The 27,313-nt window shown below is 39.1% G+C and overlaps 1 protein-coding gene and 1 long non-coding RNA gene across 2 annotated transcripts in view; both read left to right on the plus strand.

Annotated features, from left to right (window-relative positions):
- The window catches only part of LOC124170083, a 247,049-nt gene extending 220,534 nt beyond the window's left edge, over positions 1–26,515 (plus strand). The window contains exons 9-10 of the mRNA XM_046548777.1: positions 20,864–20,993; positions 24,664–26,515. Of these exons, the coding sequence (XP_046404733.1) occupies positions 20,864–20,993; positions 24,664–25,114 (581 nt within the window). The 3' untranslated portion in view covers positions 25,115–26,515. The remainder of the gene's footprint in view (positions 1–20,863; positions 20,994–24,663) is intronic.
- LOC124170102 lies at positions 482–12,401 on the plus strand. Its single transcript, XR_006867312.1, has 3 exons — positions 482–859; positions 7,132–7,311; positions 12,305–12,401. It is a non-coding gene; the product is annotated as an uncharacterized LOC124170102 (long non-coding RNA).
- Positions 26,516–27,313: the final 798 nt, after the last annotated feature.

A 27,313-nucleotide genomic window follows, 5' to 3' on the forward strand; every position in this document is an offset into this window, starting at 1 on the left:
CCGTGATTTATTGCAGCAATTTCACTAATAATCTCTAAGCTTCGCAGTACCCAGAGATTATTTTGGTAAATATTTGATTCTACATAATGATCAGTAATTCTTAGTGAATAAATTCCTATTAGGGTGAGATGTTCGAGTTTCAAGATGCTTCAAACAATAAATAAGTATATTATGAAGTCCAGTTGTATAATTAGTCTTTTAATTTCAGGGAATGTTTTTTTCTAGGGAGGTTTGGTCTATTGCAATTAAAATTATCACTTTTACATATTTGATATGTTGGTGTTAATTTGAGTTGTAATAAACCAAGACTCCTTGGAAAAAAATATCCCTTTTAAAACTACTGGAATAAATGGAATAGGCAGTGAGGCCGATTTGAATTTCCCGGTGACAACTAACGCCATCTATTGCTGCGTATGAGCACTAGGTCGGCCGGGCCACGAATTTAACACACAGTCGACACTCCTTGGTCCACATCGGTCCACATGTTAACGAAGCCCGTATTCGGCGGCAACAGGTTTTGTCATCGTTGCGGCAGTGTTTCCTGTGGTTTCCTGGCAGTGTGTCGAGGTGGGTCGTCTTTTTCTTCGTTAGCACCGAAAGCAAAAGAGGAATACAAACGATACGAACCTTAGAAAGACATTACTGCAGTGATATTATTCCATCGTGGTTGTTGGTGAGGATTACATTCGCCCGTTGCTGACATTCTGACGCCTTGTGGACTATCGTTGGGTCCTTTACATTTATCTCCTTTGGATCCTGGTTTTGGCATCTTGCAAGCAGCGTGCCACCAATTTAAGAGGCGTCGCCTGATAACTGCTTCGCGCCCACACTAAAGGCTAGCTCGACATCGCTACTTGAGGTAAGGGTACGGGATTATAATATAGGAATGCCAGTATTTTCCCCGCGAACATAGAATTGACTTGACAATAGAATGTGAAGGTTTCGTGGAGATTTCACATGGAGGGAGTTCGGCCCATCGATGTAACCACCCACACGAGGAAGCTATTAATCTTCGTATCTACATAAACTATTTGAATGTTTCGGATTTTTTTCATGCTAATCACTCGCAAAGATTGGAGACAATTGGCAATAATTCAATATTAACATTCATACGACCCACAAATTTCGGCTACGGTATACTTTTACCGAATCTCCAATTTTCGTCGGATATTCACCAAAATTAGTATACACAACTTATTTCACATACTAAACAATCCTAGGGGTGGGCGAAAGCGGTTCGAATACAAATAAAAATTTAATAATTCATTACTTATCTTGGTGTCGGATGGGTAACTTTTACATTGCAGGAGCTATCATAGATGAGAAAAGACGATCGAAAACAAACTGTTGCTAAGGTTTGGGTTTGGGTATGGACGGGGCATGATGTGTCTTGTAAAGGATGCAAATTTTCCTCTCTACATGTTGTAAAATCCTAGCAAATGGACGGCTTATTCCTAGTGTACGGTCGTAGGACCGGAGGGGTGGGTTGGGTAGCGCACGGCGGATTCTTTCTTATTTATGTGTCGACTGACTCCGACAGACGGACTTATGACGGCATAAGCGAGATTATTTTAACTCGTCCCTCAAAATTACATCAAAACCCTCTGATACAAACTAATTAGGGTATTACTTTACAAGAGGTACAATCCGGATTTCGCCTTCAAACCTTCACTTACCTATAGTCTCCCACCCTACCAACTGGACCAGCTCAAGGAATATTATTTTCTAGTCGACCAGCCCGTACATATGCCCGGAAAGTGATTTACCCACTTCTACTTCCCACTTTGTTATGTATTGGACCAGCTCGAGGGATATTTTTTTCTTGTTTATAATTCCAAACGTGCAGTTTTCGATCGTCATTTCTCATCTATGATGGCTCCTGCCACAGAAATATACTTCTGCGTGTATATATCTGTGGCTCCTGCAATGTATAAGTTACCCATCCGACACCAAGATAAGTAATGAATTATTAAATTTTTATTTGTCCTCGAACCGCTTTCGCCCACCCCTAGGATTGTTTAGTATGTAAAATAGGTTATGTACACTAATTTTGGTGAAGATCCGATGAAAATTGGAGATTCGATAAAACTATACTGTCACCCAAATTTCATAGGCAACCCATTCAATGCGGATGTCATTCATGAACGACAGCCGCGCCTTGCCACCCGCGCGAATGTCTTTAATGAATGACACGGCATTGGGTCCTTCCTCATGCGTTTTAACGGTACCACGCTCAGCCCCTTGCGCTTGCGGCCACTAGGCCGCTCTTCATAGTTGGTTCCTAGCTTCTGTATATAGTGTGCTCCATTTCTGGTTACTCCAATTTTTCTTTTTTCTATGGATTTTTGAATTTTTTGTGTTTTTTTTACGAGACTCTTAGTGAAAAATTTTTTATTTGAAAGTGATTCTGTCTTTTCTTTTTGGAATTGACGTCTTCTTGAAGAATTTTTTCTTCTATTCATGAAAAAACATGGTTATAAAAAAATTTATTGTGGTTATATTATGATACCAGTAAGTTTTTCAGTATACCGATATTTTGAGAAGCTATGGCAAGGGATCGTTTTCTCTGGATTTTATGAGTATTACATTTTGTAAGAAATCCCTCAAACAGAGAGATGCTTTACAGTGACATACAGCCACGGTGACTACTGATCGTATTTATACCATAAGACCTCTTTTAGACAGTTTCAAGGAGATAATGGAAACTGCTGTCTTGCCGGGACGGGAACTTAAGTGTAGATGAATCGATGGTATTGTGGAGAGGCCGTCTAATGTTTCGGCAATACTTCAAGTGGCGGATACAGATGGGGGGCACATACCCCCCCCCCTTGTGAGGCCGTCCACATTGCCAAACATTATTATTATTATTATAGTATTCTACCGATTAAGGTAGGTTTCCATCGAGTACTAAAGAGGTGATCTGGGAGCCTCCCTTTCCTTCCAGCACTGCCTTCTTTAATTCACTGTAAGGCCTACTCTCTTTCAATCTATCTAAAAATCCTATTCTTTTCCTTCCCCTCCCTCGTTTCCCCAACTTTCTACCCTCCAACACCATTTTCAATATCCCCTCACCGCTAAGCACTAACTCCATCCAAACCTTCTGTCTCCTGCGTATCTCATCTAAAAGCTGACTCTCCTCGCCAACCATATCCAGCACTTCGTCGTTCCTTTTCCTCTCCGTCCATTTCACCCTCTCCATTCTTCTTCGTACCCACATCTCGAATGCCTCCAATCTTCTCTCGTCTTCTTTCCTCAGTGTCCACGTTTCCGCACCGTAGAGAGCTACACTCCAAATCAAACTCTTCACTAACCTTTTCTTTAAACTCTCACACAGCGATCCTCTCAGAAGCTCCTTCCTGTTCATGAACGCCTCCTTCGTTAATGCTATTCTCTTCCTGATATCCTTACTACTGTATTCGTTTTCCTCTAACGTACTGCCTAAATAGTTGAATTACTCAACCTGCTCAAGTTTATCACCACCCACCTTTATCTTGAGTCTCACATTCCTCGCTCGTGATGCTTTACAAAACCACATTACCTTAGTTTTCTTGTAATTAATCCTCATCCCAAACTCCTCGCAACGTTGGTATAACGCATCCAATAGGGCCTGAAGCCCCCTTGCTGACTGACTAATCTACGCCTGGTCATCCGCGAATCTCACTGATTTGAACATCATTCCTCCCACTTTTATCCCAGCTTCTAACTCATCCCACGCTTCCCTTACCATCTCTTCAGCGTACACGTTAAAGAGCAGCGGCGATAGAGGACAGCCTTGCCTCACACCTCGGCCAATGCTTGCCCACCCATATTCTCCGTCCGCTATCCTCACTTGCGCAGTCTGGGCCATGTACAGATTACGAATCAGTCGTCTATCCCTCCAGTCTACACCTATTCTCCTGAGAATATCCATTGACTTTACCCAGTTCACCCTATCAAACGCTTTTTCAAAATCCACGAAACACACATATACGTCCTGGTCATATTCTAGGTTCCTCTCCATGAGGGACCTCATTATTGCTATTGCATCACGAGTTGACTTCCCTTTTCTGAAACCAAACTGATCTTCGCCCAAATACTCATCTGCCCTCGCCTCCATTCGTCTGTTCAATATCCTCAGCACTACTTTCGTGAAATGAATACAATCAATTATCATTAATGTTCATTATCAATCACTCAAATCATTATTAATAAGTACTTCTGGCTGTGATTAACGTAATCTGCCCTGAAATAATATATATACAGTACAACCTCAATGTAGTGAACCTCTTTACATCATAAACCTCCGTACATCATACCACCCCTACGGTCCCGTCGGATTTACATGTAAATTTATAAGCAAACCTCTTAATAGTGAACCTCTTTATGTTGTAAAACCTCCACTTATCATACCAAGGAGACACCCCCGAGACAGCCTAACTACCTCTGCAAAATGTACCGAGACAACAAGAGACCATTAATGCAGCTGTGATTACGTACATGGAATGAAATTTTCAGCAATAAATGTTTCACTATTTTTATCTTATACAGTAGACTCTTGTTATTACGAAGTTGAGACTTTACGCTTACGCTGGCGAGAGAAAGTTTTACAGCACATATTAAGGAAGAACAGAATTATGGAGGATAAGAAATATTTGCATGAAACATTCTTTCAAGTCGTGAATTGCAGATAATTGTATCTCTTGTTTTTTAATGATGAGACAAGGTGGTTTATAAGGGTGCATTGGATATATCTGAAGTTGGTGAACTAATGCTTAGGGAAATTGCTATGATATTTAAAATAATCGAGTGTCAAATTAGGTTATTATATTTTCTGTTTAATTATTCCTCATTTAACATCATTTATGAGTCACAGCTAAATAAAAAATGGTGGAAGGTTAAGGTACAACATATAGAGCAACCGCGAGTAATGATATACTAACACAGCATCATCCCCAGATTGTGAAATGTTTTGTATTGGTGTGTTCCGCAAAATTAGATGTTTTGCCTTGTGTTATAGAGGAGTGTGCATCTGAAATTGTGTTTGAATATACTTTTTGCGTATTGAATATGTATTACTTTTTGAATATACTTATCCAATCTTTTTGCCAAACCCCCTAATTTCACATTCAGACGACCTGCAAACCTTTCAGATTTATTCTGCTCAACGAACCCCTTACAGAAGTCACCCACTACTCCCAATAGTACACCTTCGCTCTGCAGTCGTCCTAGATGCAATACCTGCCCAATTTTTACCCCTCCTTCTATCCCTAGTCATCTCGTCTCCTGTCTACCACCACCCCCTGTGGACTCCTGTACTTCCAAGAATGTAGTTTACCTCATCCAATGTCAACACTGTTCCTCCTTTTATATAGGCAAATTGTTTAAAGGTACTTAAGGTAATACTTGAGTCTAAATTTCAATATGATATAAATAAAATACTAAGATTGTGCAGCTCTTTGCTTGTTTATGTGTAATTTTATAACATTAAAACAACCCAGAACTAATTTTTTAATACAGTGGAACCTCGTTAAAGCGAGTACGGGCTATAGCGACACCCCCGACATTACGAGAGATAGCCGATGCACCGTCAATTGACCCTATAATAAGCGTGTTAAAAAATTCGTTTTTACGAGACCCTTTCGGCGTTGGCTCTCGCCATAGCGAGGGATTCACCGCCGGAAGACTTTCATCAAGACTCCTTAACCTCTGTAACTGCTAGCGATCTGTTAGAAATGAAGTTAATGGAGTGCTCAGTCTCAAATTTATGTGGTAAACTGTCGTTCGATAAATATAATGATTGACAAAACAATGCTTTCCATAATTTTCATTCAATGCGGCGCTCATAAATTGTTTGAATAGTTAGTCGTAATTTGAGTGAGGAAATTTATTGATGCAAAAAAACATCGCCTTTCGTCTGGATTTATGCTTACGTTTATCGGATAGATGTTTATCTGTCGCCGCACATTTCCTGTTCCTGTTTATCTGTTCGCAACAGGTATATTGGCTATTATTTGCTCCACCTCCGGTAAAGCGACAATTCGCTATAGCGAGTGTTTATTAGTGCACCGTGGGGTGTCGTTATATCGAGGTTGCACTGTACCTATTTTTGCTACAGCATTTTAAAATATATTCATTTAATTTTCTTTTTTACTAAGGAAAAAAATTTTTTTTATAATTTTCTTGTATACATACTGTGTTCTGCCCATCCTGCTGTTTTTTATGTTATTAATGTTATTCATGTTGAATAAATAAATAAATAAATTCCATGATAGGCCACGAAAAACTTAGACACAAATAAAAGAGAACTCACACGTATTCATGGTTTCAAATGTTCGACCCGTTTGGGTCTTTGTCTGGAAGGAGACGAGTAGAGAGTGAGGAGGAGGAGGACAGAGGATGAGGAGAGGATGAGGAGATGAGGATAAGAAAGTGGTAGGGAGAGGGTGGGGAATGGGGGATGGGAAAGAGGAGAAGGCTATGAAGATAAGTGGGCCCTGTTAAGACCAGCATATGACTACACCAAGCTTTCAACCTGCTTCTACTCTGCACACTTTTCCATCAGTTTCTCATTCCAATATGTTTCTCACACATTACCTGCAGTTTCTGACTCCGTTGCCAATCCAACTTGTTCTTCTTCGGCATACAGCAATCTCTGGTGTTCTTTCTTCTACATTATCTCCTTTCCCCTTATTCCTCACCCCTTTCGTCCAATTCATCTTGAGCGAATTCCTTCAGCACCGACTCTCCAAGGCCTCTGTTCTTATCCGATTAAGTACTTTTTCAAATGGTCCAGTCTTCTCAACCACGAAGGGCCACACACATATTTTCACTCACTCTTTCCTGATCTCAAGCCTCCTCGAGCATAGTGGCCACGAAGACCACCTTATCTTTGATTTTTCGACCCATGACGTCAGTCGTGCTTCATTTTTCCCTTGTATTGGCACCCTATTATGTTAGGTGCGATTCAAGCTTTTTAATGCATGCATTTATTGCAGAACTGTCATTAATGCTTGATACACGTTTTGATTTAGTATGCAATAGTCGGAACGAAGTGGTCAGGCGTGGTAGAATGCACAGTGATTACTACCTTTAGTGATTCTACAGTGCTCTCAGCTTCTGTTAGCTAACATGAATACTTTTCTCTTGATCCAGGAGTTCTGCCACCATGCTTAAAGCAGGCCTTGCTCTCCGGGCATCGCAGAAAGACCTGGAGGAGGTGATTTCAATGCATCCAGACCCAAGTACAGAAGAGCAGGAGTCACTGATGCAACGCTGTGGCAGCTCCTCGAGTACTGATGCATCGGACTCAGAGACAGACTCACAGGACGATTGGTACGTATGAGGTCACAGCTTACCCTTCCTTTTTTCGTTAAACCGAGACCCCACACTTTGGGCACGAGGGAATTGCTGACTCAGAACTGGGTCATTCCACGTCCGTTCACCGAGGCATGGCACCCACCGACTCGGAATTTAATGAAATTTTGGTCACTAGCTATCTAATGACCCATGTAAAATATTTACTCTCTCACTCTCATAGTTTGCAATATATGAGGAGTCGAAGTTTGAGATGTTTGCTCAGAAGTGACGCTAGTGGGAGTCAAATTCCAGAGTGCAGGGCACAGGGTAAAAATTCATAACTCAGAAACCACACAATATATTTGAATGAAATTTTGACCCCTTGTCTATCCAAGTACATAGCTTCCATAGCAATGCCTTTTATTCCCCTTGCATTGTTATGTTAGCCAAAATGATGTCAACAGTTGTTAATTAACCGATTTTTTTGAGCTCAAAAACATTACTTCATAATTTCAGAATTATCACCTAAAGGCAGAGTAGTTAACTCATCCAATTATTTTTTAAATTGAAGGTTAATATGTGCTCCAATATACTGTGAAATAAAAATGGTGGTGTTTTGACTGCTGCTATGAGTATTTCAGATTTTACTTTTTTTCTGCCTCCGTGAGAGGGATTTTTTGACACCTACTGTAACATAATAAGTATAAGTGTATCCATACCTTCATGAGGATATATTTGAAATATTAGTCAGTAAATCTAAGACCAAACATGTAGTCTAGCGAATGTGGCTCTTGTTCATACAATTTTTTTAATAACAATACTTGGCTTGTGGCAGCTGAAGGGAAAAAGAGTCCAAATGGCTCAGAAATGTGAAATGATGCTTTTTTCATGGAATTTACCCATTTTTTAAGTGTTTAGTTTATGGAAAAAATGGTATCAACATACATTAGACTCTTACTGTGCATTAGAGGATAAATGGAAGTACTAATTTAAATATAATTATTTAAATAATACACTTCGATGCGTTTAAGACATCACCTGAACATCTCTGGATGCTCTCTCGGGCAACTAAAAGCTTTACAGTACCACCAATTCCATCACATGGGGATTTTCTATGGCTTGTAGCAAAGAATGTCCATGATGCCATTAAGGAGGAATCCTGGTAATGCTCGCAAAGATTGAGAAATGTTTTGCAGTTCTCGTACCATCCTGTACAACCATCACTAAAGTAACTCAATTTTTTGAGTGTTGCATTTAGCAGCAACTAAGATAAAAAAAGGAAAAGTCGTCCATCTTGGAAATGATGACTTTCTGCAGTTAGTGATTCATGTTAGGAATGAATGGTGGTCGAAATGGATAAAACGTTTCAATGCAGTACACCCATGTCTCCTATAGGGCAAGGGATGCGTTCCTTGGGGTCTTTGAGCTATACGAATTTGCGTTATACGAGAGTGTTTTAACATAAGGAAGATAGGGATGCATTCCTGGTAGCATAGGTCTTGGGTATTGAATTTCCTCTAAAACATCTATATTCCCATAAATAGCCTTAAAATACCTTATTTATATAAATGTTTATAGTTGAAAGTATCTTTAAAGATTTTGGGCACGAATTCAAAGACTTTGATTCACGTTAAAAAAAAATCATACGTGCTTTGGAAATTCCCTCCTGTCGTGCGGGTAGGCTAACATCTGCTATCTCAGCGGTTCGTAATGCATTGCCGGCAGTTGACGATTTTTCAAATCAGTCTAAAAACAACTATTTTGTCACCCAGGCCCTTTTGTCGCTCATCGAAATGACAGGAAAATGCTACTTTGAATTGCTATTTCATAGCTAGCGGAGTTAATGAAAGATAAATCATTTTAAATTAATGTCTTTCTAGGCATTAGCAGCTACGTGAAACAGTCTTTAAATGCCTTGAAACCTGACCCAGGTTTTCCTTCCCTGAAAATGAATGAACGAGAATGCATTTTTTTACAAAATAATATCGTCTCGTCAACACTAAAAACTGGTTGAGTGGGAAAGGAGCCACTTTCAATTACAGCTTGGAGTTCATCAGAAAATGTTGTGGTGACTGCGCTATCAGCATTTGCAGATTCACCTGATATCGCCGCACTGAAAATACCTGCTTGCCGTTTAAATTCTGGAAACAGCCGGAGCTTTCACTAAATGTCTCCGAGCGATTACCACTCTCGTCTTTTTGTACTGATTCACCATGAACTTTCCGTATGTGTAGACCGCTTGGTTGAAGTTGGTGCGGCTGAGGTCACTGATATTTTAGCTTCGTCTTTATTCAGAATAAGGCATCGTGAGTTTAAACTTCCGCGCAATATCGCTTCGACGCTCTCCATTTTCAAAGCAATTGACCTCTCTCAAGTCCTATTCTAGGTTTATGGTTTTTCTTGATAAATTCTTGATTTTTCTACACGCATTCCTATTTTTTGCCATATTCTCTTGGTTTTTACTCTGTATGGCTCTATCTAAATTACCTTCTTCTGCTGAACTGTATTCCTGAGACGCAGAAGGCCTATGACTGCGGGGAGGGAACGAAGCCATTGTGTTTGAGACTCTATAGTGGACCCTTTTATGTGTTGATGCTATTCATGCGCAACTCGGCCACCGCTCCATTTCTCCCCACGTGAATACCGATGACCTGGAAGGCTTTAGCGTAGACCCTCTACCTGAAAGTCAATCGCCCGGTAACCTACGACGGCAAAAATACGTCTCAAACCATATTGCTGAAAAAAAAACTCATTTCCACTAGCCCCACGCTTAATTAATGATTTAAATTAACTATTATCATTCTGTTAAGGAGACGAGACAAATTACTTTGGTAGGCCGGCTATTTCAACCCAATGACGAGTAATACTTTTGGCCATTGCACAACAATGGATTTCGATTAATATATAAACAAAAAAGAAGATTTGAGACAAACAATAATAGTAATATGCGTAAAATGATAGCAATTTTGTGTGTACTTAGCACCATTTCACGTTTTATCATGAGAGTGTTAAGTTTTTGACTAGGCTACACTGCGTTGCAATGTTTCCCCGAGGAACGAATTTGCGCTACATCGAATTTGCGCTATACGAGACATGTGTGTACTTTGGGCATACGAGACATGGGTGTATTTTGATTATTGGCTATTTCTCAGCACATTTAAAACAAGTTATTTTGATGGATTAGGATACTTCATATGGAAAGAGTATCGAATCCTACCTAGGGTTTTTAATGGTGATCGTGAGAGTCATGTCTCGGTGGTCCCGACGACACTTGAATTTCTCAGCATTGTCCGGACATGACTCTTCACGCGGGGATAGTCTCCAATGGTATGATGTCTACTCTAGTCTAGAGAAGTCTTAGCCCTTTATCCCTTTCATCTAAAGGGTTACACCAATGTTTATTTTGTAAGTAATGTAATAAAATAGAAGCATTCAGTATTAAATTAACAAAAAAGGAGCACTGAATTACTACACATCTTTTACCAGTGTTTATGGATGATAACTAAGGTAATTAAAATTATGATCACCAGTAAATTTTGGCTAGGCTAGTAATAAATAATTTTTCTTAAATTAACTGTGTCAATTATTTTTTTAGACAAGAATTGGTTTTGAATATTGTTAAATTCTGACTTCATTTTCTTTTTGTTGATGCGTGCATATTCTTTTGGTCGGTCTCTGCGTCCTGTTCATTCGTCTGTTCACCTTTCTTGCGTGGGTCTCTTGAACTTTCCTTTATGCCGGCGCGGTGCGGATTGTGCTGCTGGCAAGGAATGCATTTTTGGATAGACGGTCCTTGTGCACTTTCATGAGTGAGAGCCACGATGTCCGTACGGTGCTGACTTTGCTGAGAGGGGGAATCGCATTTGTGATTGCCGATGCGTTTGCACTCTTCAGTAAAGAATGGCATACCGGTGGAAGGTTCTAGAACTCACGGGGGGAGGGGGTGGTTGGATTTGGGAAGCCTTAAAAACTGCACGCATCATTAACTCGAGGTCATTCGCGATTCGTCACTCGTCATTCGTTTCGTCGAGAGTTGTAGTGCGCGAGTCGGGCACCCGAAGGCCCGTGAAGGGGAATTTCAATGATTGACCCGGTAAAGCCGAGGGAGGAGATCACTCTGGCACAAGAGTCAACGGAAGGAAATACACTTCTTGCGGCAAACCCGAGATCTTTCATTTCCTACCCGATACCGTCTCTCCTAGAGGACCACCGTCGCTGTCCGGAATCCCTCAGCGTTAGTCCAAGATCCATATTCTGAGTCGCCCCTTGTCGAGCTCTCCACGGGAGGACACGACAATATATATACCATTTCTTTGAATGATCTTTTTATTAAATTATTCTCAGTATAGAAAAGAGATAATTAAAATATATAATATTTTATCTTCTGAGAGCACCCGAGAATCTCGTCGGGTTTCTCGAAGGGTCAATACTTCTCGAGACTAGTGAAGACTCTTGCTCTGACAATGCCGGGAAATTTAAGTCTCATCTCGACCGTCGATACTCTCGGGTAGTCGAGAGTCTCGCACAGCCCTAGTTTTAAGCCTTCAGCCATCTTTGGGAGAACCTGATTGGTTTCTGTCACTCTTCATAAAAAAACTCGCCTGCTATAGATTACGTAAGAAGTGTTATAGATTATGAAGCAAGATAGTTTTAACTTTGTTTTAATGTAAAGTTGAATGTGGTACTCTTCATTGTTTGTTCTTAAAATGGGATTCTTCGATCTATTTGTGATGTCCCCACCACTGGTATTTTTCTCCACTTGAATTTTTGCAGTATGTTTAACTTTAAGTCTCTGGCGGCAGTGGTTAACATGATAAATTTTGTAAAAGATCAGAACCTGAGACACTAATTATAATGAAACATTACTCTTACAGCGTGAATTTTATTCCAAATGAGTCATTTTTCGACCTATCCAGCTGTATGTTTATTTTGAATGTCCAATTATAAAGAATTTTGATAATTTTTAAGCTGCCAACTCGAACAATCAAGGAGAAATCATCTAATGTGGAAAATGATTTTATATTTACAGCGATCAGCACCCTTTGGAGGTAGTGGATGATAACACACTGACAAGAGACCAAGGGGCAGAGGCTGAACGACAGGAAAGTGTTCACCCTTCATCAAACAATGGGCGAGTCTGGATGTTTAAAATTCTACTCTATAATTAAAAAAAAGCTTCTGGAAAAATATGAGAGAAGAAGTATATATTCTAAACTGTAGTAAAAGACAGACTTTTATAACATAAAATACCTCTATTGGTACGGAAGCTTCCAAGGTGATGACATGGATAACTGCTTAGTGGGTTAAGTCCGCTAAAACGAGCCAACGCGGCCGTAACCCAGGAAAATGTATCCAACTTTCTTTGTTATTTTCACATATTTGTGTGCATGTTTCCCTCAGTGTACTTTCTACGTTTTACTTTGAAACCTTAGCATTTAAAATTGTATCCACTGGTCGGTACATAACGATCATTAACCATGGTAAATATTTTAGTTGATCAAGGAACAAGACCTTTCGTGTATACCTTTAAATGCTGCCTTTCGGCAACATTCGCTGGAAATGGCTCACGAGTCGGAATCTGATATGTAAAATACCAATATACAGTGCAACCTCGATATTACGACACCCCACGGTGCACTTATAAACACTCGCTATAGCGAATTGTCGCTTTACCGGAGGTGGAGCAAATAATAGCCAATATACCTGTTGCGAACAGATATACAGGAACAGGAGTGGTGCGGCGACAGATAAACATCTATCCGATAAACGTAAGCATAAATCCAGACGAAAGGCGATGTTTTTTTGCATCACTAAATTTCCTTACTCAAATAACGACTAACTATTCAAGCAATTTATAAGCGCCGCACTGAATAAAAATCATGCAAAGCATTGTTTCGCCAATCATTATAATTATCGAACGACAGTTTACCACATAAATTTGAGACTGAGCACTCCATTAACTTCATTTCTAACAGATCGCTAGCAATTACAGAGGTTAAGGAGTCTTGATGAAAGTCTTCCGGCGGTGAAACCCTCGCTATGGTGAGAGCCAACACCGAAAGGGTCTCGTAAAAACTAAGTTTTTAACACGCTTATTATAGGGTCAATTGACGGTGCATCGGCTATCTCTCGTAATAACGGGGGTGTCGCTATAGCCCGTACTCGCTTTAACTAGGTTCCACTGTATAGCTTGGTTTTCTTTGCATCGAATTTGAGGCTAAACTTGCCGATTGTCTTTTCCATATCTAATAGGAATTTCTTCAGATCCCTCTCTGATTGGCAAATGGGGTAATCCCTATTTTAAGTGATTAGTCGAAGCGGCCGCATTGAATATCTACTTCTTATGGTTCTACTTTCTCAGCTAGGGGCACTGTAGTCGGTCATGGCGGTGAGGATTAGCTTATCAGCATTGTATGTTTGGGTGCTAGATCCTCAACGTCTTTACTCCATTGTCTTCGTGATCATTGCTTAACCGGGCATTCATCTTGCCACTATCTCCGGCATATTCATCTTCACTCTGGGATATGGATTTCATATTTTTGGTGGCTGTTTTTATGTGTTAAATTAGAGTCCTGAAATTTTATATATAGCTGCCGCTTTTCGCCTCTGTCTCAATTCAAAACAAGATGTTGCCGTTTCCGTACACCAATTTGTATTGAAGTCATCTTCTGCATCGTCCAGCTAACTTTTTGCCGCACACCCCAGAATGCATTTATCCTTTCGCGTTTGACTGAATTCCACATCGGTATACAAGCCTTCATCATGGCTCCTTCTCGACTGGTTGGCCCTTTTGGTATTACAAGACCTTTCCATGGTAGAAAAGAGGAGAACAATTTTAACCGGGATACCGGGTAACTTATAACACATACGCCGTAAAGTTGGCCTCCAACCAATACACAATTTTCAGATTTTTTGGAATTTTTTTTGCCACTTCCCTTCTAGGTGGGGACACCAAATTCACGTGAGTGACGTCTTTCACATGCCCCTGCGTGCCGCTACCAGAAGAACGCAGAATATTTAATTTTTACGGGTGACACCGTCGAAAAACCATGCTTCCACTACAGCTAAAGAACCGGAATTTTAATTATCTTTAATATTGAGGTTATTCAAGTCAAAAGATAACGTTCTAAAGGCCTTTCCGCCACAACGGTTCGATCTCCCTGCTTCGCCCACAAACCAATATCCAAACTATTAATAATTAACCGTTCTTTATTCTACCGGCTTTCCTTCGAAATAAATTCCATCCCGAATGATATTGATCCATTTTCTTCGACAAGTAAACATTTTACTGACTTCCTCCCATCAAATGAAATACAACCAAATAACCAGCTAAATACTGAGATGGTGGCTATCGCATTAGTTTGTTGTTTTGTCAAGCTACTGTTTGACATGTAATGTAACCATCATCTATCTTTCATTATTATTGTTACACGTACTCTGTAAGTTGTTATTCATTCTGTATATGAACTATATTATTTCAAATTGCGTAAATTAAAATATAAGAATTATTGCAATGAGGAGGGATTGGATGGATGAAGGGACTACATCGTCTCAACCTCTTGTTCCTGTGAAGTCATTCAATATACATATACCCTTGACATTAGTCTTTGTTGAAGTGTTAGCTGTTGCTCTCTGCTTATGGAGTTGAATATCCGACACAAAAACACTTGATAAAAGGATATTTCATTCCGTGCAGGTGTCATACTAATTAATGACTAATTTGACTTTCTGTTGCAGGAAGGACTGTTTTATCTCAACACTGGACATGCTTGAGGGGTTGCTAGAGAATTTAAAATGGAGTTTCCCAAGGTGAATATAACGGCAGTGTAGTATTATTTCTTCTATATCACTTGCATATACAAATTTAGGCTAGAAAAAGTTACCCATTGAACTTAAGTAGGTAATGAGGCTTAAATGTTGCAATTATTGTAAAAAATTTGAACTATTACGCTAAAATATAGTTTCATTTAAGCAGACAACCCACTACCCCGCCGCTATCTTGGATGCAGGTAGCATGAGACGTCACCGCACTATTTCCTAATCTAAGGCCAATGTGCTGTAACCACGTTTCCAGGTGGTAAAATGCTGTAAAAATCATTACTGGGATATATTGGAGGACGCTGGGAAATAGTATGCAGGAATATGCGACTCGAAAAATCGCTGCCATAAGACTTTGCGAGCCGCCAGAGAATGAGGCGGAGAGTGGCATTATTAATACAAAGTTTCCCACCGTATCTCCAAGATTTGCTCCGAAGTTCTGAGGTTGCTACATATGAAATACTCTTAATAATGCTCGGACGTTTTGACCAATCCCGAGTGCCTGTAGGAAGGCCAGATGAGACACACGCGAATGTGAATGCGATATGAAATCAGACACGCCGTGGGTTTAGTTAGTGGAATCGCGGAAAACATAGGGGCAGAGGGCAGACGCAGACCGGGAGAATGAGGGGGAGATGAGAGAGGTCCGAATGCGGGGAGCCGTGACGAGAATAATGTGCTCCAACCTTAAATGGATTTTTCATTTCCACCTCCACAGTTGGGCAAATCTCAGAGTTTTGGTCAAACGACTTCCCCCACCCAAACTCGCCGAGTATAAAAGTGGAAATCCCCATTCGCCCTTATATGAAGGACTCCAGTCAGTGATCTCGAGTATGAGGAGGAGGGGAGGCCTCGTTTGTGCCCACAGATAGAAGTGCTCAGCGGGAGCCGGGAAATAATTTGCATTTCTAATGGACCCACGATGAACCATTTACGAAAATTATCTGATTTGTAACACGAAGTTTGGTTCCCACACAAAATTAGGGCACATGGCATATGCTTCAAAATATGAGTTTGCCATTGGAATTTTACGGAAGGAAACATTTCTACGGCAAATAGGCTTTCAATTTATGGCAATAGCTCTCAATAGACTAAGCTCACCTCGTTTTAATTTATGTGAATAATATGGTAAAAGTCAAAATGATGTGTTTCTGCAGCTATTTACTTTGTCTATATATATTTAAAACCAAGTGCATTATACGGTGGAACCCTGATCTATCGTTCACGCATTCATCGTTCTCCGTTCCTGGTCCCAAATGAAGTTCCATAAAGGCAGTGTAATTTTTTCCCGCATCTGTCGTTCTCCGAAGTATCGTTTTCCCGCATTAATCGTTTGAGGATCGTGGTCTCGTCGTATAATTTTCCCGCATCCATCGTTTGACGAAAATGAGACAAACTGTTCACAGGGTGTTGTTTGTGGCTAATAACGACAGACACCCCTAGGAGATTGAATTACTATAGGGAGAAGCGGAGTACCGTGGGATAGTTACATTAGAGTATTTCCCAAGATTCTCTATCCCCCTCCACTCAGAACTCGCCTCCCCCCCTGAAGCTTTCCTCTTCTCCGAAATAAAAAAAAAGGTTTTAGCTCGCGCAGGGATCATATTATGAAGACCTTAACTTGGGTAAGGTAAATTTGCTTACTGTGCAGTGATAACAATGTGTGCAAAAAACAATCTCTCGGCGAGGAATTAAAAAAGGACTTCCGTTGTCCGGACGGAAGAAGGTCCGAAGGGTATTCGGCGTCCGGGCAAGAGCGCGGTTGGGCTGGTCCTTTAGTTGGCCCTGAATTTTGCAAACGATGGATCACATCGTAACAGATATTACTTTTCATGGCGGCATTAACATTCACGGCTGTTTGTCGCGTACGTTAATTTTCTGTTCATATACCGCCAGTGATTTTCTTAATGTTTGCTTATTAATGGACCGGGAATTTGACGAATTTGTGCAAAAAACAATCTCTCGGCGAGGAATTAAAAAAGGAAATAACTAATAAAGGACTAATGTTCAGCGTCCCTCGGTCACTCTCTCTCCTCTCTATCCACGGCCTCGTCCACACGCTCCTCCTCCTCCTCCTTCTTCTTCTTCGGTTTCGCTGCATTAATAGCACAGCCGCGGCAGCAATAACGGCTACGGCCGAAGCAACGGCTATTCTTCTTTGCCTGTTATTCATGTGTACACCACCACACAAACCGCAAAGGTAAACAAAACAGCTCTATCGTTACTAAGGCGTACCATTGCGCATCCTCTGGGCGCAGATCATTCGCGAATTTGGTGCGCGTCATCATGCTCCGTGTATAACCCCATAAATTTACGTCACGGCGAATGATTTCATTCGCATGATCATTCAGCATGATCATTCGCGAGATGATTCGCCGTGTATAGCGGCCTTTACATTGTCAGGACCCTCCTGTTCCCCCCCCCCCCCCTGCCGACCCCTTGGCACTTTTCGCCCCCATAGACTACAGCAGCACCCACTTTGGGAACCACGGATCTCATTAACAATCTCCTTGCGTAAGGGGCAGATGCAACCAGCAAATACACGTGCTCATTGCGTGATGCATACTCTTTAGGATACTCTGTACGAGTGAAAACATTTGCTCTGTGAAGAAAGTTTTAGGGCAAAGCTTTTCGGCGCCACTTTGTAATTATCGAGGAAATTCAGTTTTCCTCACTTAATTCTGTTTTTATTGGCTTCATTTAAAATTATTATAAACCTTAAATAAATACAAAACGAGGGATCGTGCTGAAAAAATGTTATCTTTTGAGTTCGCCGTGACGGGACTCGATCTAACTACCTTTGTTGTCATAGCTGTCACCCTGCCGTCGACGTCAAAATGATATGTACCGCCCTAATTACCAGTGTTCATGGAATACGTATTTATCCAACATTTTTCCCCTTTGCTTCCTTATTAGTTCACGGAAAAAATAAAGGTAAAACTTAACCCTTTCGCTGCTGTTCTATCTCCGGATATCTTCTCCTCACATGCGGCGAAAATGTTAAAATGCATTTCGCGGGCCCATGGAGCAGGTGCTTTCAGGATGGGTGTGGTACACACTCTGAAGGGTCGCCAATCCACGGCCCTATCCTCGACGAGCTCATCCACGCAGGACCATCTCCTCGACCCAATCATCGGGGGGTAGCCTACGTCCCGAAAAGTGACCTCTCCGACTGCAAGTTGAAAATCAATCACTCAATCCGATCATCGAAAAATGATTGTTTTCATCGCACTCCTGCCAATCAAGCACGTCTTTGAACCGTGTTTCTAGGATGAAAAATAACGATTTTGTTAACTTTTCTAGAAACGTGGCTGCGGACGGACAACCGGAAAAATGGCCATTTTAGCAAAGTTAACCAAATCGTTATTTAAATTCAATCGTGTCAGGCGAAACATGATGGAACTCCTTCATGATGAAACAAAAAGGAAGACAATGGCATGTTCCACAATTTAATTAATACTGCGACCGGTTTCAATACATGGTATTATCATCAGGCCTGTCTGTTTTATCAGGTCTATCATGCCTGATGATGATACCATGTATTGAAACCGGTCGCAGTAATAATTAAATTGTGGAACCTGCCATTGTCTTCTTTTTGTTTCATCAAATCGTTATTTTCCTATGATACAAAAATACATGATTTATACGCAGCATAGAATATAAATGGGCATTAAAAACTCACGCCGGAGCAAACTAATGATGCGTTGCCACGACTTGCGCACAAAACTTTGCTTCCCGGTAACCGGCACTGGCCATGGGACTATGAGCGCCACTACGATGCAGGCTGCTAGCAGGTGGCACAGTATCCTGCCAGCATGTATCACTTGACTTAAGTAAGGATTATAAATACCCTATCAAACGAAGGAAACTTTCCGACCTTGCGCAATTTTAATAGGTGATTATTAAGAAATGTTTCCCTGAGCTCTGAGTGCAAATTGCATTGAATTCTGTGTTTTATTCTTGTATTTTGATTGAGTGATTAAAACTCCCCTAAGAACCCTTAAGTATATGTGGGGAGAATTTTTTCAAATCAGTACATAGTTGCATTCACAGGGGCGGATCCAGGATATCTTGCGGGGGGGGGGGGGGGGCACAAGCAAGGTCGTATCCAGGATTTTGTTCTGGGGGGCATGAGGATACCTTGTAATACAAAACGAACGCAATGATATTGGGAAAGTATAAAAAATCCTGCGTATTTTTAAAGAGTCTGGAGGGGGGGCACGTGCCCCCATGGCCCCCTAGATCCGCCGATGTGCACTCATATCTTTCCTTGTACAGCAGCCTTAAGCAAACTCAATTGAGGTGTGAGTTTTCCAGATTTAGAGCATATCACCAGACAAAATTTACTTGCTGGCTCTCTAATGCACAAAAACACTTTTGGCAGTATTTTTCTGGACGCAGTTATCGCATACAACGTCGTGTAGGAGTGGGTAAGTTTTTTTAATGCTACCAACTACAATCTGCACAGAATTTTGCCCTTTTTAGGCTAGCACTCTCTTCATGTCTACTCTATATGAGCACCTAGTTTGATCAGTGATGATGAAATCGCCATTGTACCTATTTCGTCATTAAATTTTTCTTTTGCATAAATATCCGCGGATTTTAATACTCTATCTAGTGAGCAATGCCCTTTTTTCATTTATAGTAGTTTTTATTTGCACAATACGAAATTTCTTTACTTTGTAATAAAAAACATCCTGAAGTTCGCGTGGTCAGGCATAATTCAAAGTTCCATTTAAAATCCACAAACTAATATGAAAATTATAAAATATGAAATTCTAAGTAATTAATCTAAACGAATGGGGTGGAGTTGAAACAGTGATTTCTAAAATCATGAGAGAGAAGAGAACTGTCAAGTGTACTAAACAAGTACCCCATGCCGTCACATTACCGAAGTCATATTCCTTTTCTTTCCTATGAGCTTTCTTATTACACAATCCCTGCATCTAACTTTGTCTCTCGCACCATTTCCCATTCACATCTATTTGTATTTCTGGTTCTAACTGGTATGGTTATTGGTGATAATGGGAACCTAGATCTCATGATGCGAGTAAGTCGAATGCCTTCCTCGTGGGGGATGGACGTGTAAGGGGACACAGCAGCAATTGTTTCCATAAGAATGACGCTGCCGCTGGGAATGTGGGAAAAATTATGAGCATGAAGAAAGTAGCGGTCTTTAATCTAAGAAGGGAGCAGCATTCCATATCCACTCGCAAGGTATTACACCATATTGGTATCTCTTAAAATCAACTTCTGTGTTCCTATCAGGAATACTTTAACTTATCTTAAATAATTGCAGATAGAAAGATAAGAAGGTAAGTTCACTGGGTCATCTAATCACCAATAAAATTGCCAATTTCCCCAAAAAGGGGTCGAATTGCGTTTGAGTCGTTGCGCAAGTGTAGTACGGTAGCAACATATAAAGATCAAACATGTGTTGGAAGTGGTTGGTTGTGTTGCATCAAACATCAATTACGCATTTCTTTATTGAGCGACATGCGGAAACGGCATCATGTTTTTAATCGTCGCGCGTTTCCGCCGGGGAACAAGGTTACCTCGCAATGTGCTCTGGCTGGGTTATTTCGTAGCAATCCGCATGTGTTGTCGTCGGTTGGACCTTGTGCTAGGATAAACATTCACCCTTCACTTTTTTCTTATGGCAAACAAGAGTAATTATATTGTTGAGCAATAAATGTGTCATAATATCAATTATTCAGAATTTTCACTTTCTCTTCCTGCATTTACCTGTGGTTTTCTTCCGTATCCATAGGTTGCAGGTTCATCGCACTCTCGATGGTCATGGCCCTCTATCCACTGTGGTTCTCCCTGGCTGCTATTTTATACCTGATATTCCTCTTCCTTTATCTCTACTACTGCAGTTCCTACCGAAGAGTTTACAGGTAAAGTAATGTTTTGCAAATTCAAATCATAATATGTATAAGTCAGAGACATTTAGTTTGTATTTCTTGTTCTACGGTCAATCCTTCATTTAGTGGTATAAATAGTAAAATTTAGATTAGTATTAGATGTAAAAAATTTAATTCAACTTTTTGAATCAAATCTTGATCAAATGAACACCTATCCTTTCCCACTGTGATTTTTGTACCTTGAATAATCTAGGCAAACTATTTTGTGTCCACACATTGGTATCAAATTCAATGTGGTTCAACAGGATTGAGCAGGTACTACATTTCCATCAAAATGGATTAAACCAACGAATGAAATAAAGCCTCTTGTCTCTTAGACCTTGAAACAATTATCGCTTCTTTCAGCACGTTGTGTGGTCCTGAAACTGGAAATGAGCTAATATTGATCGTAAGATGCTATGAAAACTCTCATTAAGGCAAGCCGTGTTTTTAAGTTCTTATAAATTACGTAAGAAATTATATTTTATAACCAAAATGCGAGAAGAGGTATTTCCGAAAAATAAATGAATTCCTTATGAAATCGAAACGGAATGCTACACCGAGCTTTTCATCTTATTTTCAATTATACTTTAATCAATAATTGAGAATTATTTCAAGATTTACGTAATTCCAAGAATAATTCCAACTTTTATCTAATACAAGTGAGGGAAATTTTTCATTTTTTCAAATTTTCTGCTAGCCGAATTGATGGAAAATTAATGTTAAAATTTACAATTAGCACTGAATTCTTCGATTTTTTGGTCACTTTAGTAACTTTGTATTTCTCCAACGTTTCATTTGATAGCCAAGCTTCATCTTTGCCACAATATGGAAAGTCATTTAGGCAGTATATTGATTGAAAATCTGTCAAAACCTAGTACTTGATTCCCAATTTCTCTGGTTTATTTGGCATGTACCGCATAAAAGTGCAGCGACCTTTAATTGGATAGAGCTATGCATTGGCTGCTATGCCGAAGTCTCCATCGAATTCACTATCTTGAACCTTGCAACTGGAATCGTCGCTTCCATCACATGCAGATGGTTACAGAATAGGCGGACGGTCCTTGGACTGATGTTTCCTATTTACTTACAGAATTCTCATATAACCCATAAAACAGCAACAACACAGTATGGTGTACGACATTCCCTAGCAGCCATTTGAATGACAGCGGTTCTTTTCTCTTGATGTCTTTGTCAACTCCTAACTTTCTTCAACTCGCTACTGACTTACCTGCTGAAAATTTTCCAACGAAAGTGAAATATGGTATATGTACTCTTCTCCAACTGCATTGGAGAGAGAGCATTTCAAATGCATACAAATGGATCGAAAGCCAAAAGTAATGCTAATCGCCGTTCGAAAGGTATGGACCCAACCTGCAACCGGGGGCTGATTCGCATATCTCAATAACTCACAGTTATGTTTCTTGTCGTGTTCTTATGAACCTTTATTCAACAGTGAGCATATGAATAAAGGGAGTGTAGACAGCACTTAAAACAATTGAATAACAAATGAGAAAATATCATGACATTTCCCTTTCAATTTAAAAAATTAAACCCAAACGAAAATAACCATTCCAACGTTAGCATCATACTTTATAAAATAATAATCATTTAATTGTAGCAAACTTGTCAGACCTTACCATTACAATTTACAAAATTTAAATTCAAAGAAAGTAATGTACTTAAACATCACCTAATTTATATTAATGTCAATAATCAAATACAAAATTAACATTGAAATAATATTCAAAATACAATCAATCACAGTACATTTTTTGTTTTCTCACAATCCTTCCTGATCTAGTTTTGTAATCACTATCAATTACATTGTTATCATTTATAAGGGTTATAGATTGTCTCAAATGGAATGAATTCCTTCGCAACATCCAATCCTCATGATTTTTACTATGTAGAACCTTGGTGTTCTATCTTTGACCACTACTACACCAAGTAACCAGACTTGTTTTTATTACAACTTTATCACCTGGGTAAAAGTCTTGGGTGGTGACAGCACCTCTGTCATAATATTGCTTACATTTGACCTCAGTTTATTGCATACATCTTTCTGAATCAGTGGCTTAAACAATTTGGTACTAAAAGGCAATTTGGACATTAGCCTTTGACTCATTAGTAACTGAGCTGCTGATGCACCTAGGCCAGCACACTTATTCCAGAACTCGGGTAGACGTGAGCTACTTAAAGCGTGAAGGGTTTACAGCTAATGTCAGTCACTTTGCCATCATATTCTGGTGACCGGGCGGTTAGGTGAAAGTCCGTGAATCCGTCTCCCTAATGGCCTAGCCATAGATGTCACTGATGTTGGTGACGTAGATCGTTGCGACCAATAGGAATCTAAGAAGAACACAAGTGAAGAGTGAAATAGGCACTTAAAAAGGCGCTAATGTAACTGTTGTTATGGTTATCATACTTTTATTTTGAAAACTATTACTTGTGCGTACTAATGTTATCTTAATTTAAAATTTCGATTTAAATATTCTGAAATGTGAGACGTGCATGTGTCCATCTTTAATATATGTTATTATTATGACTAATGATAACTAGACCATGAAGTATATTTACCTAAGGAGAAATAACTTATATTATGTGATGGAAGGGAAAATTTTCAATTACTTTTACAGATACGGAAGAAATAGGTGACAAATTATTTAGTTAATCTGGCTTGTATTGGCGACTTCTTTGTTTACGCATGGCTCCGATAGCTACTTTGATTTTGACGTCTTGCTTGTCTTGGATTTTTCACTGAATATGGGTAGCGAAAGGATGAAACAGAAGAAAAGGGGATGGGTAAATGGAAGGATTAGATGGAAAGGCACTGAATGAATGAAGCGCGAGAATCGTCCAAGATTGAGATCCAAATGATCGTTAAAAAGAAATAAAAAAGCATTTGATATACAAAGAAATAAGTTTCAAATACTATTAACGTTATGGGCATTGCAGTAATAAATATTGAATTTACCTTGCCAAAAGCCTCATATTTCTCTTGTATTCATGTAGCGTGCGCCGATTCACAGAGAAATCAGGACACACTCGCTTTCAGGTCTAAAACTCAACTGCCTTTATTATATCCTGTTTATTATGTCACAAGGCTTAAGGACACGAGAAATTTGAAAATGTGCTTTTATTATGGAACACTACTACCCTACCATTTTGAACGATATCGGCGAAAGACTCCTTGCTAGTCCGGCTGCCCTTTGCATTCCTTATTTTTCTCCGTGGTTTAATCGTAATCTGTATTTACTCTCGTAAACAGCCACTTTCCTTATAATTAATCCTACGATGGGTAGAATGATAGATACATTTATAGAGTTGTTTACAAAGTGAAATAAGTAACTTGATAAAACCTTCGGTAACTATGATTTAAGAGTACATATACTTACGTTGAGGATATCCCGTTGGCAATATAGATAATGTATTTGACTCAATTCTGTGGATCATCAACCACTTATTCCTCTTATTGTCGTCCTTTCGAATACAAGATAAAAACCTTCTCCGGCAAGTAAATAGAGGTACCAGACGACGGGTCACTTTATACGATTTCAAAGGGCACAAATGAGTACTTGTCGATTTTCAGCTGAGCCTTGTATGCATTGTTGCACAATTCATGTGTTTTTCATATGAATTCATGTCTCTTTTCTCCCAATAGGCGGGTAATGACAAAAACTACCAGCACACTGTGGATGGTCTACCGTGTCTTCATCACGCCGTACCCGATGAGAATTTGGAGAGTGAGTGTATATGACGACATCCTCTACAACTTTGAAACCTTTGTTTTGGCCCTGTCTTGGCCATTTCTCTTGGACGGCGATCATCCGTTGGCAGACTACCGATGGATCATCACGGGAATCATATTCATCCTCAACTTTATCGTCTTGCCACTTCTTCTCATGCTCAATGAGAGAATGTTCTTAGAGGCACCAAAATGTAATGACCATGACCCCTTCCCTATCAGATCGAAACTCTGGAATGATCTGAAAGCGGGAAAAACCAGGGTGGGACGTTCATTTGGAAGAAGAACATCTGCATCCACATTTCCATATACATGTAGGATAGAATGCCCTATTGTTGGCATCCCCCCAGTTGTTGGCACCATGTAAAAACTGTGTTACATTAAGACCCAGAGGAGAATTGCATTATTTATGCTTTTGTATTTAGTAACAAAGGAGTTTTACTTAACCCCTTAGTGCATAAAGTTATTTTTGTCAAATATTTATTTAAAAAGTTATTATTCTGGCTATTAAGGTTCATTTTAACTAATTTATGAAATTTTTAAATTTTTACAATCAGTAATTAAAATAATACAGCCCGTCCAATGTATCGGATGCAATGCACAGGGGGCAGTAGTGTATTCCTATAGAAGTTTTGATAAATTTATTTAATAAATGAGTACAATAATCATGACAGTGATTTGATGTTAAAAGACGACACAAAAAGAGTATATAAACTAGAAACATTATAGATTTTGACCTTTTTACATGATATTCGTAGAAAATTTTTGGATGAAGGCCAATGTTGCTATTATTACAAAATGATTGCTTTCCTTTTCCGTCTACTCTTCGTCTGTAGATAACAATAAATTGTGGCCATAGTTTTAGGCTATGAAATATAGCAGAATTAATGGGAACATAAATTTTGATTTCCTTGGATTGATGATTTTCAAACACTTTTAGCATAATCAAGGCAAGTGACCTTCGATATTTCAAAAGTGACTTTTTTCTGTTCATTTATTTTTCAATAAATAAGCCACGCATTTAGGAAGTCATGCACTTAGGCTAACTTTAGACACCATCATTTATTAGTTCAAGCGGGAAAAACAAGGGTGGGACGTTTATTTGGAAGAAGTACGTGTACATCCACATCTTAATATAGATATACATAATTGGTGATTGATCCTAATTTTTTTACTCAAAAGATATGTTTAAGTATCCATAATTTAAGATCGCTCTGAAAAATATTTTGTAAACTCATATTATTTCTTGACACTAGGGTTGTATTTATGCATTTTTAAATGGCGATTGTAACATTGAGTGAATATTTAGACGGTGTTCAAAGTTTTGATGGAATGATTACAACTCCAAAACTATTTAAAAACTATGCGTTCATTTAAGTTTTCACTAGGATTTGACCCATCATATTTGTTACTTACAATTAAGTATAAAGTGAGCACTTGTTGAAATGGAATAGTCCCGGGGGTAATACATATATTTGAGTTCACTGCCTCATAATAATTGTTATAATTAAGTTGGTGGATGGGAAAAATGGTGATATATTATGTAATCGGTTGGAAAGATATATTATTATCAAATCATCCCTACACACGAATGGACTGTTATATTACTTTATGGAATCTTTTAAATGTGTAATATCTTTTTTTTGCGTTTGGTAGGTTATAAGATGTGATGGCAGAATTAAAAAAAAAACATACTTGTATCAGTAGCCGTAACATGATGAACAATGTCTTTCTTGTTGGTGAAAATAAATTTTAGTTTTGGCATGAATTCAGGATTGCCTTTATTATTGTAAATTTGGATATCATGACAAAAACATGTATTTACCAGAACTATACCTAAGATTCTTACAAGGACACCAAGAGATTTGCTTTGCCTCTAGATCCTTAATAAAACAAATTTTGTGATACTAAAATCTTGAACGTGCCTTATTTTGCGTGAGACTACAAAAAGAAGCAAAACAAATAATTTGGTGTCTTTAACCCTTGACCTGTGACGTGCAATTCTAGTTACACTACCAGTGACGTGCGGTCTGGAAAAAAACACTGAAACAAAAATTCATAAAAAGTTGCAATGCCATTTTTATTGCTTAGTTTCATTTTTTAAAGCGCTTAACTATTTTAAAACTTGTATTAAATATTTATACATTCCTAATACGGACCAATTTTTCAGTAAAAATTGTTATTTGAAGCATGATCAAAAAACTGATGCCAAAAACACTTAAGTTTTTATTCTATTATTATTATTATTATTATTATTATTATTATGTGTTTTTTCTTAAATTTTCTTCAGTTTTCACTGAGTAGCTTAAGTGTTAAGAGCACGGGTTTTCACCAAGGTAACTCTTCACTATTGAATTGCGTTGAGAAATTTTCTCGTGATATGACAGGTTGAAATTATTACAGCCTTTTGAAGTTTGATGTAAGTATTTGGATGGAGGTTGAGTATTTTGAAACTATTTTGTATGTGTTTTGGGATGATACCGGTAGCTGAGATGACAATTGGAGCTATATAAACCTGTTCCATATTCCATATTCTTTTTATTTCTATTGCCAGATCTTGGTACTT

Source organism: Ischnura elegans, chromosome 13 (assembly GCF_921293095.1).
Source record: "Ischnura elegans chromosome 13, ioIscEleg1.1, whole genome shotgun sequence".
Classification (NCBI taxonomy): domain Eukaryota; kingdom Metazoa; phylum Arthropoda; class Insecta; order Odonata; family Coenagrionidae; genus Ischnura; species Ischnura elegans.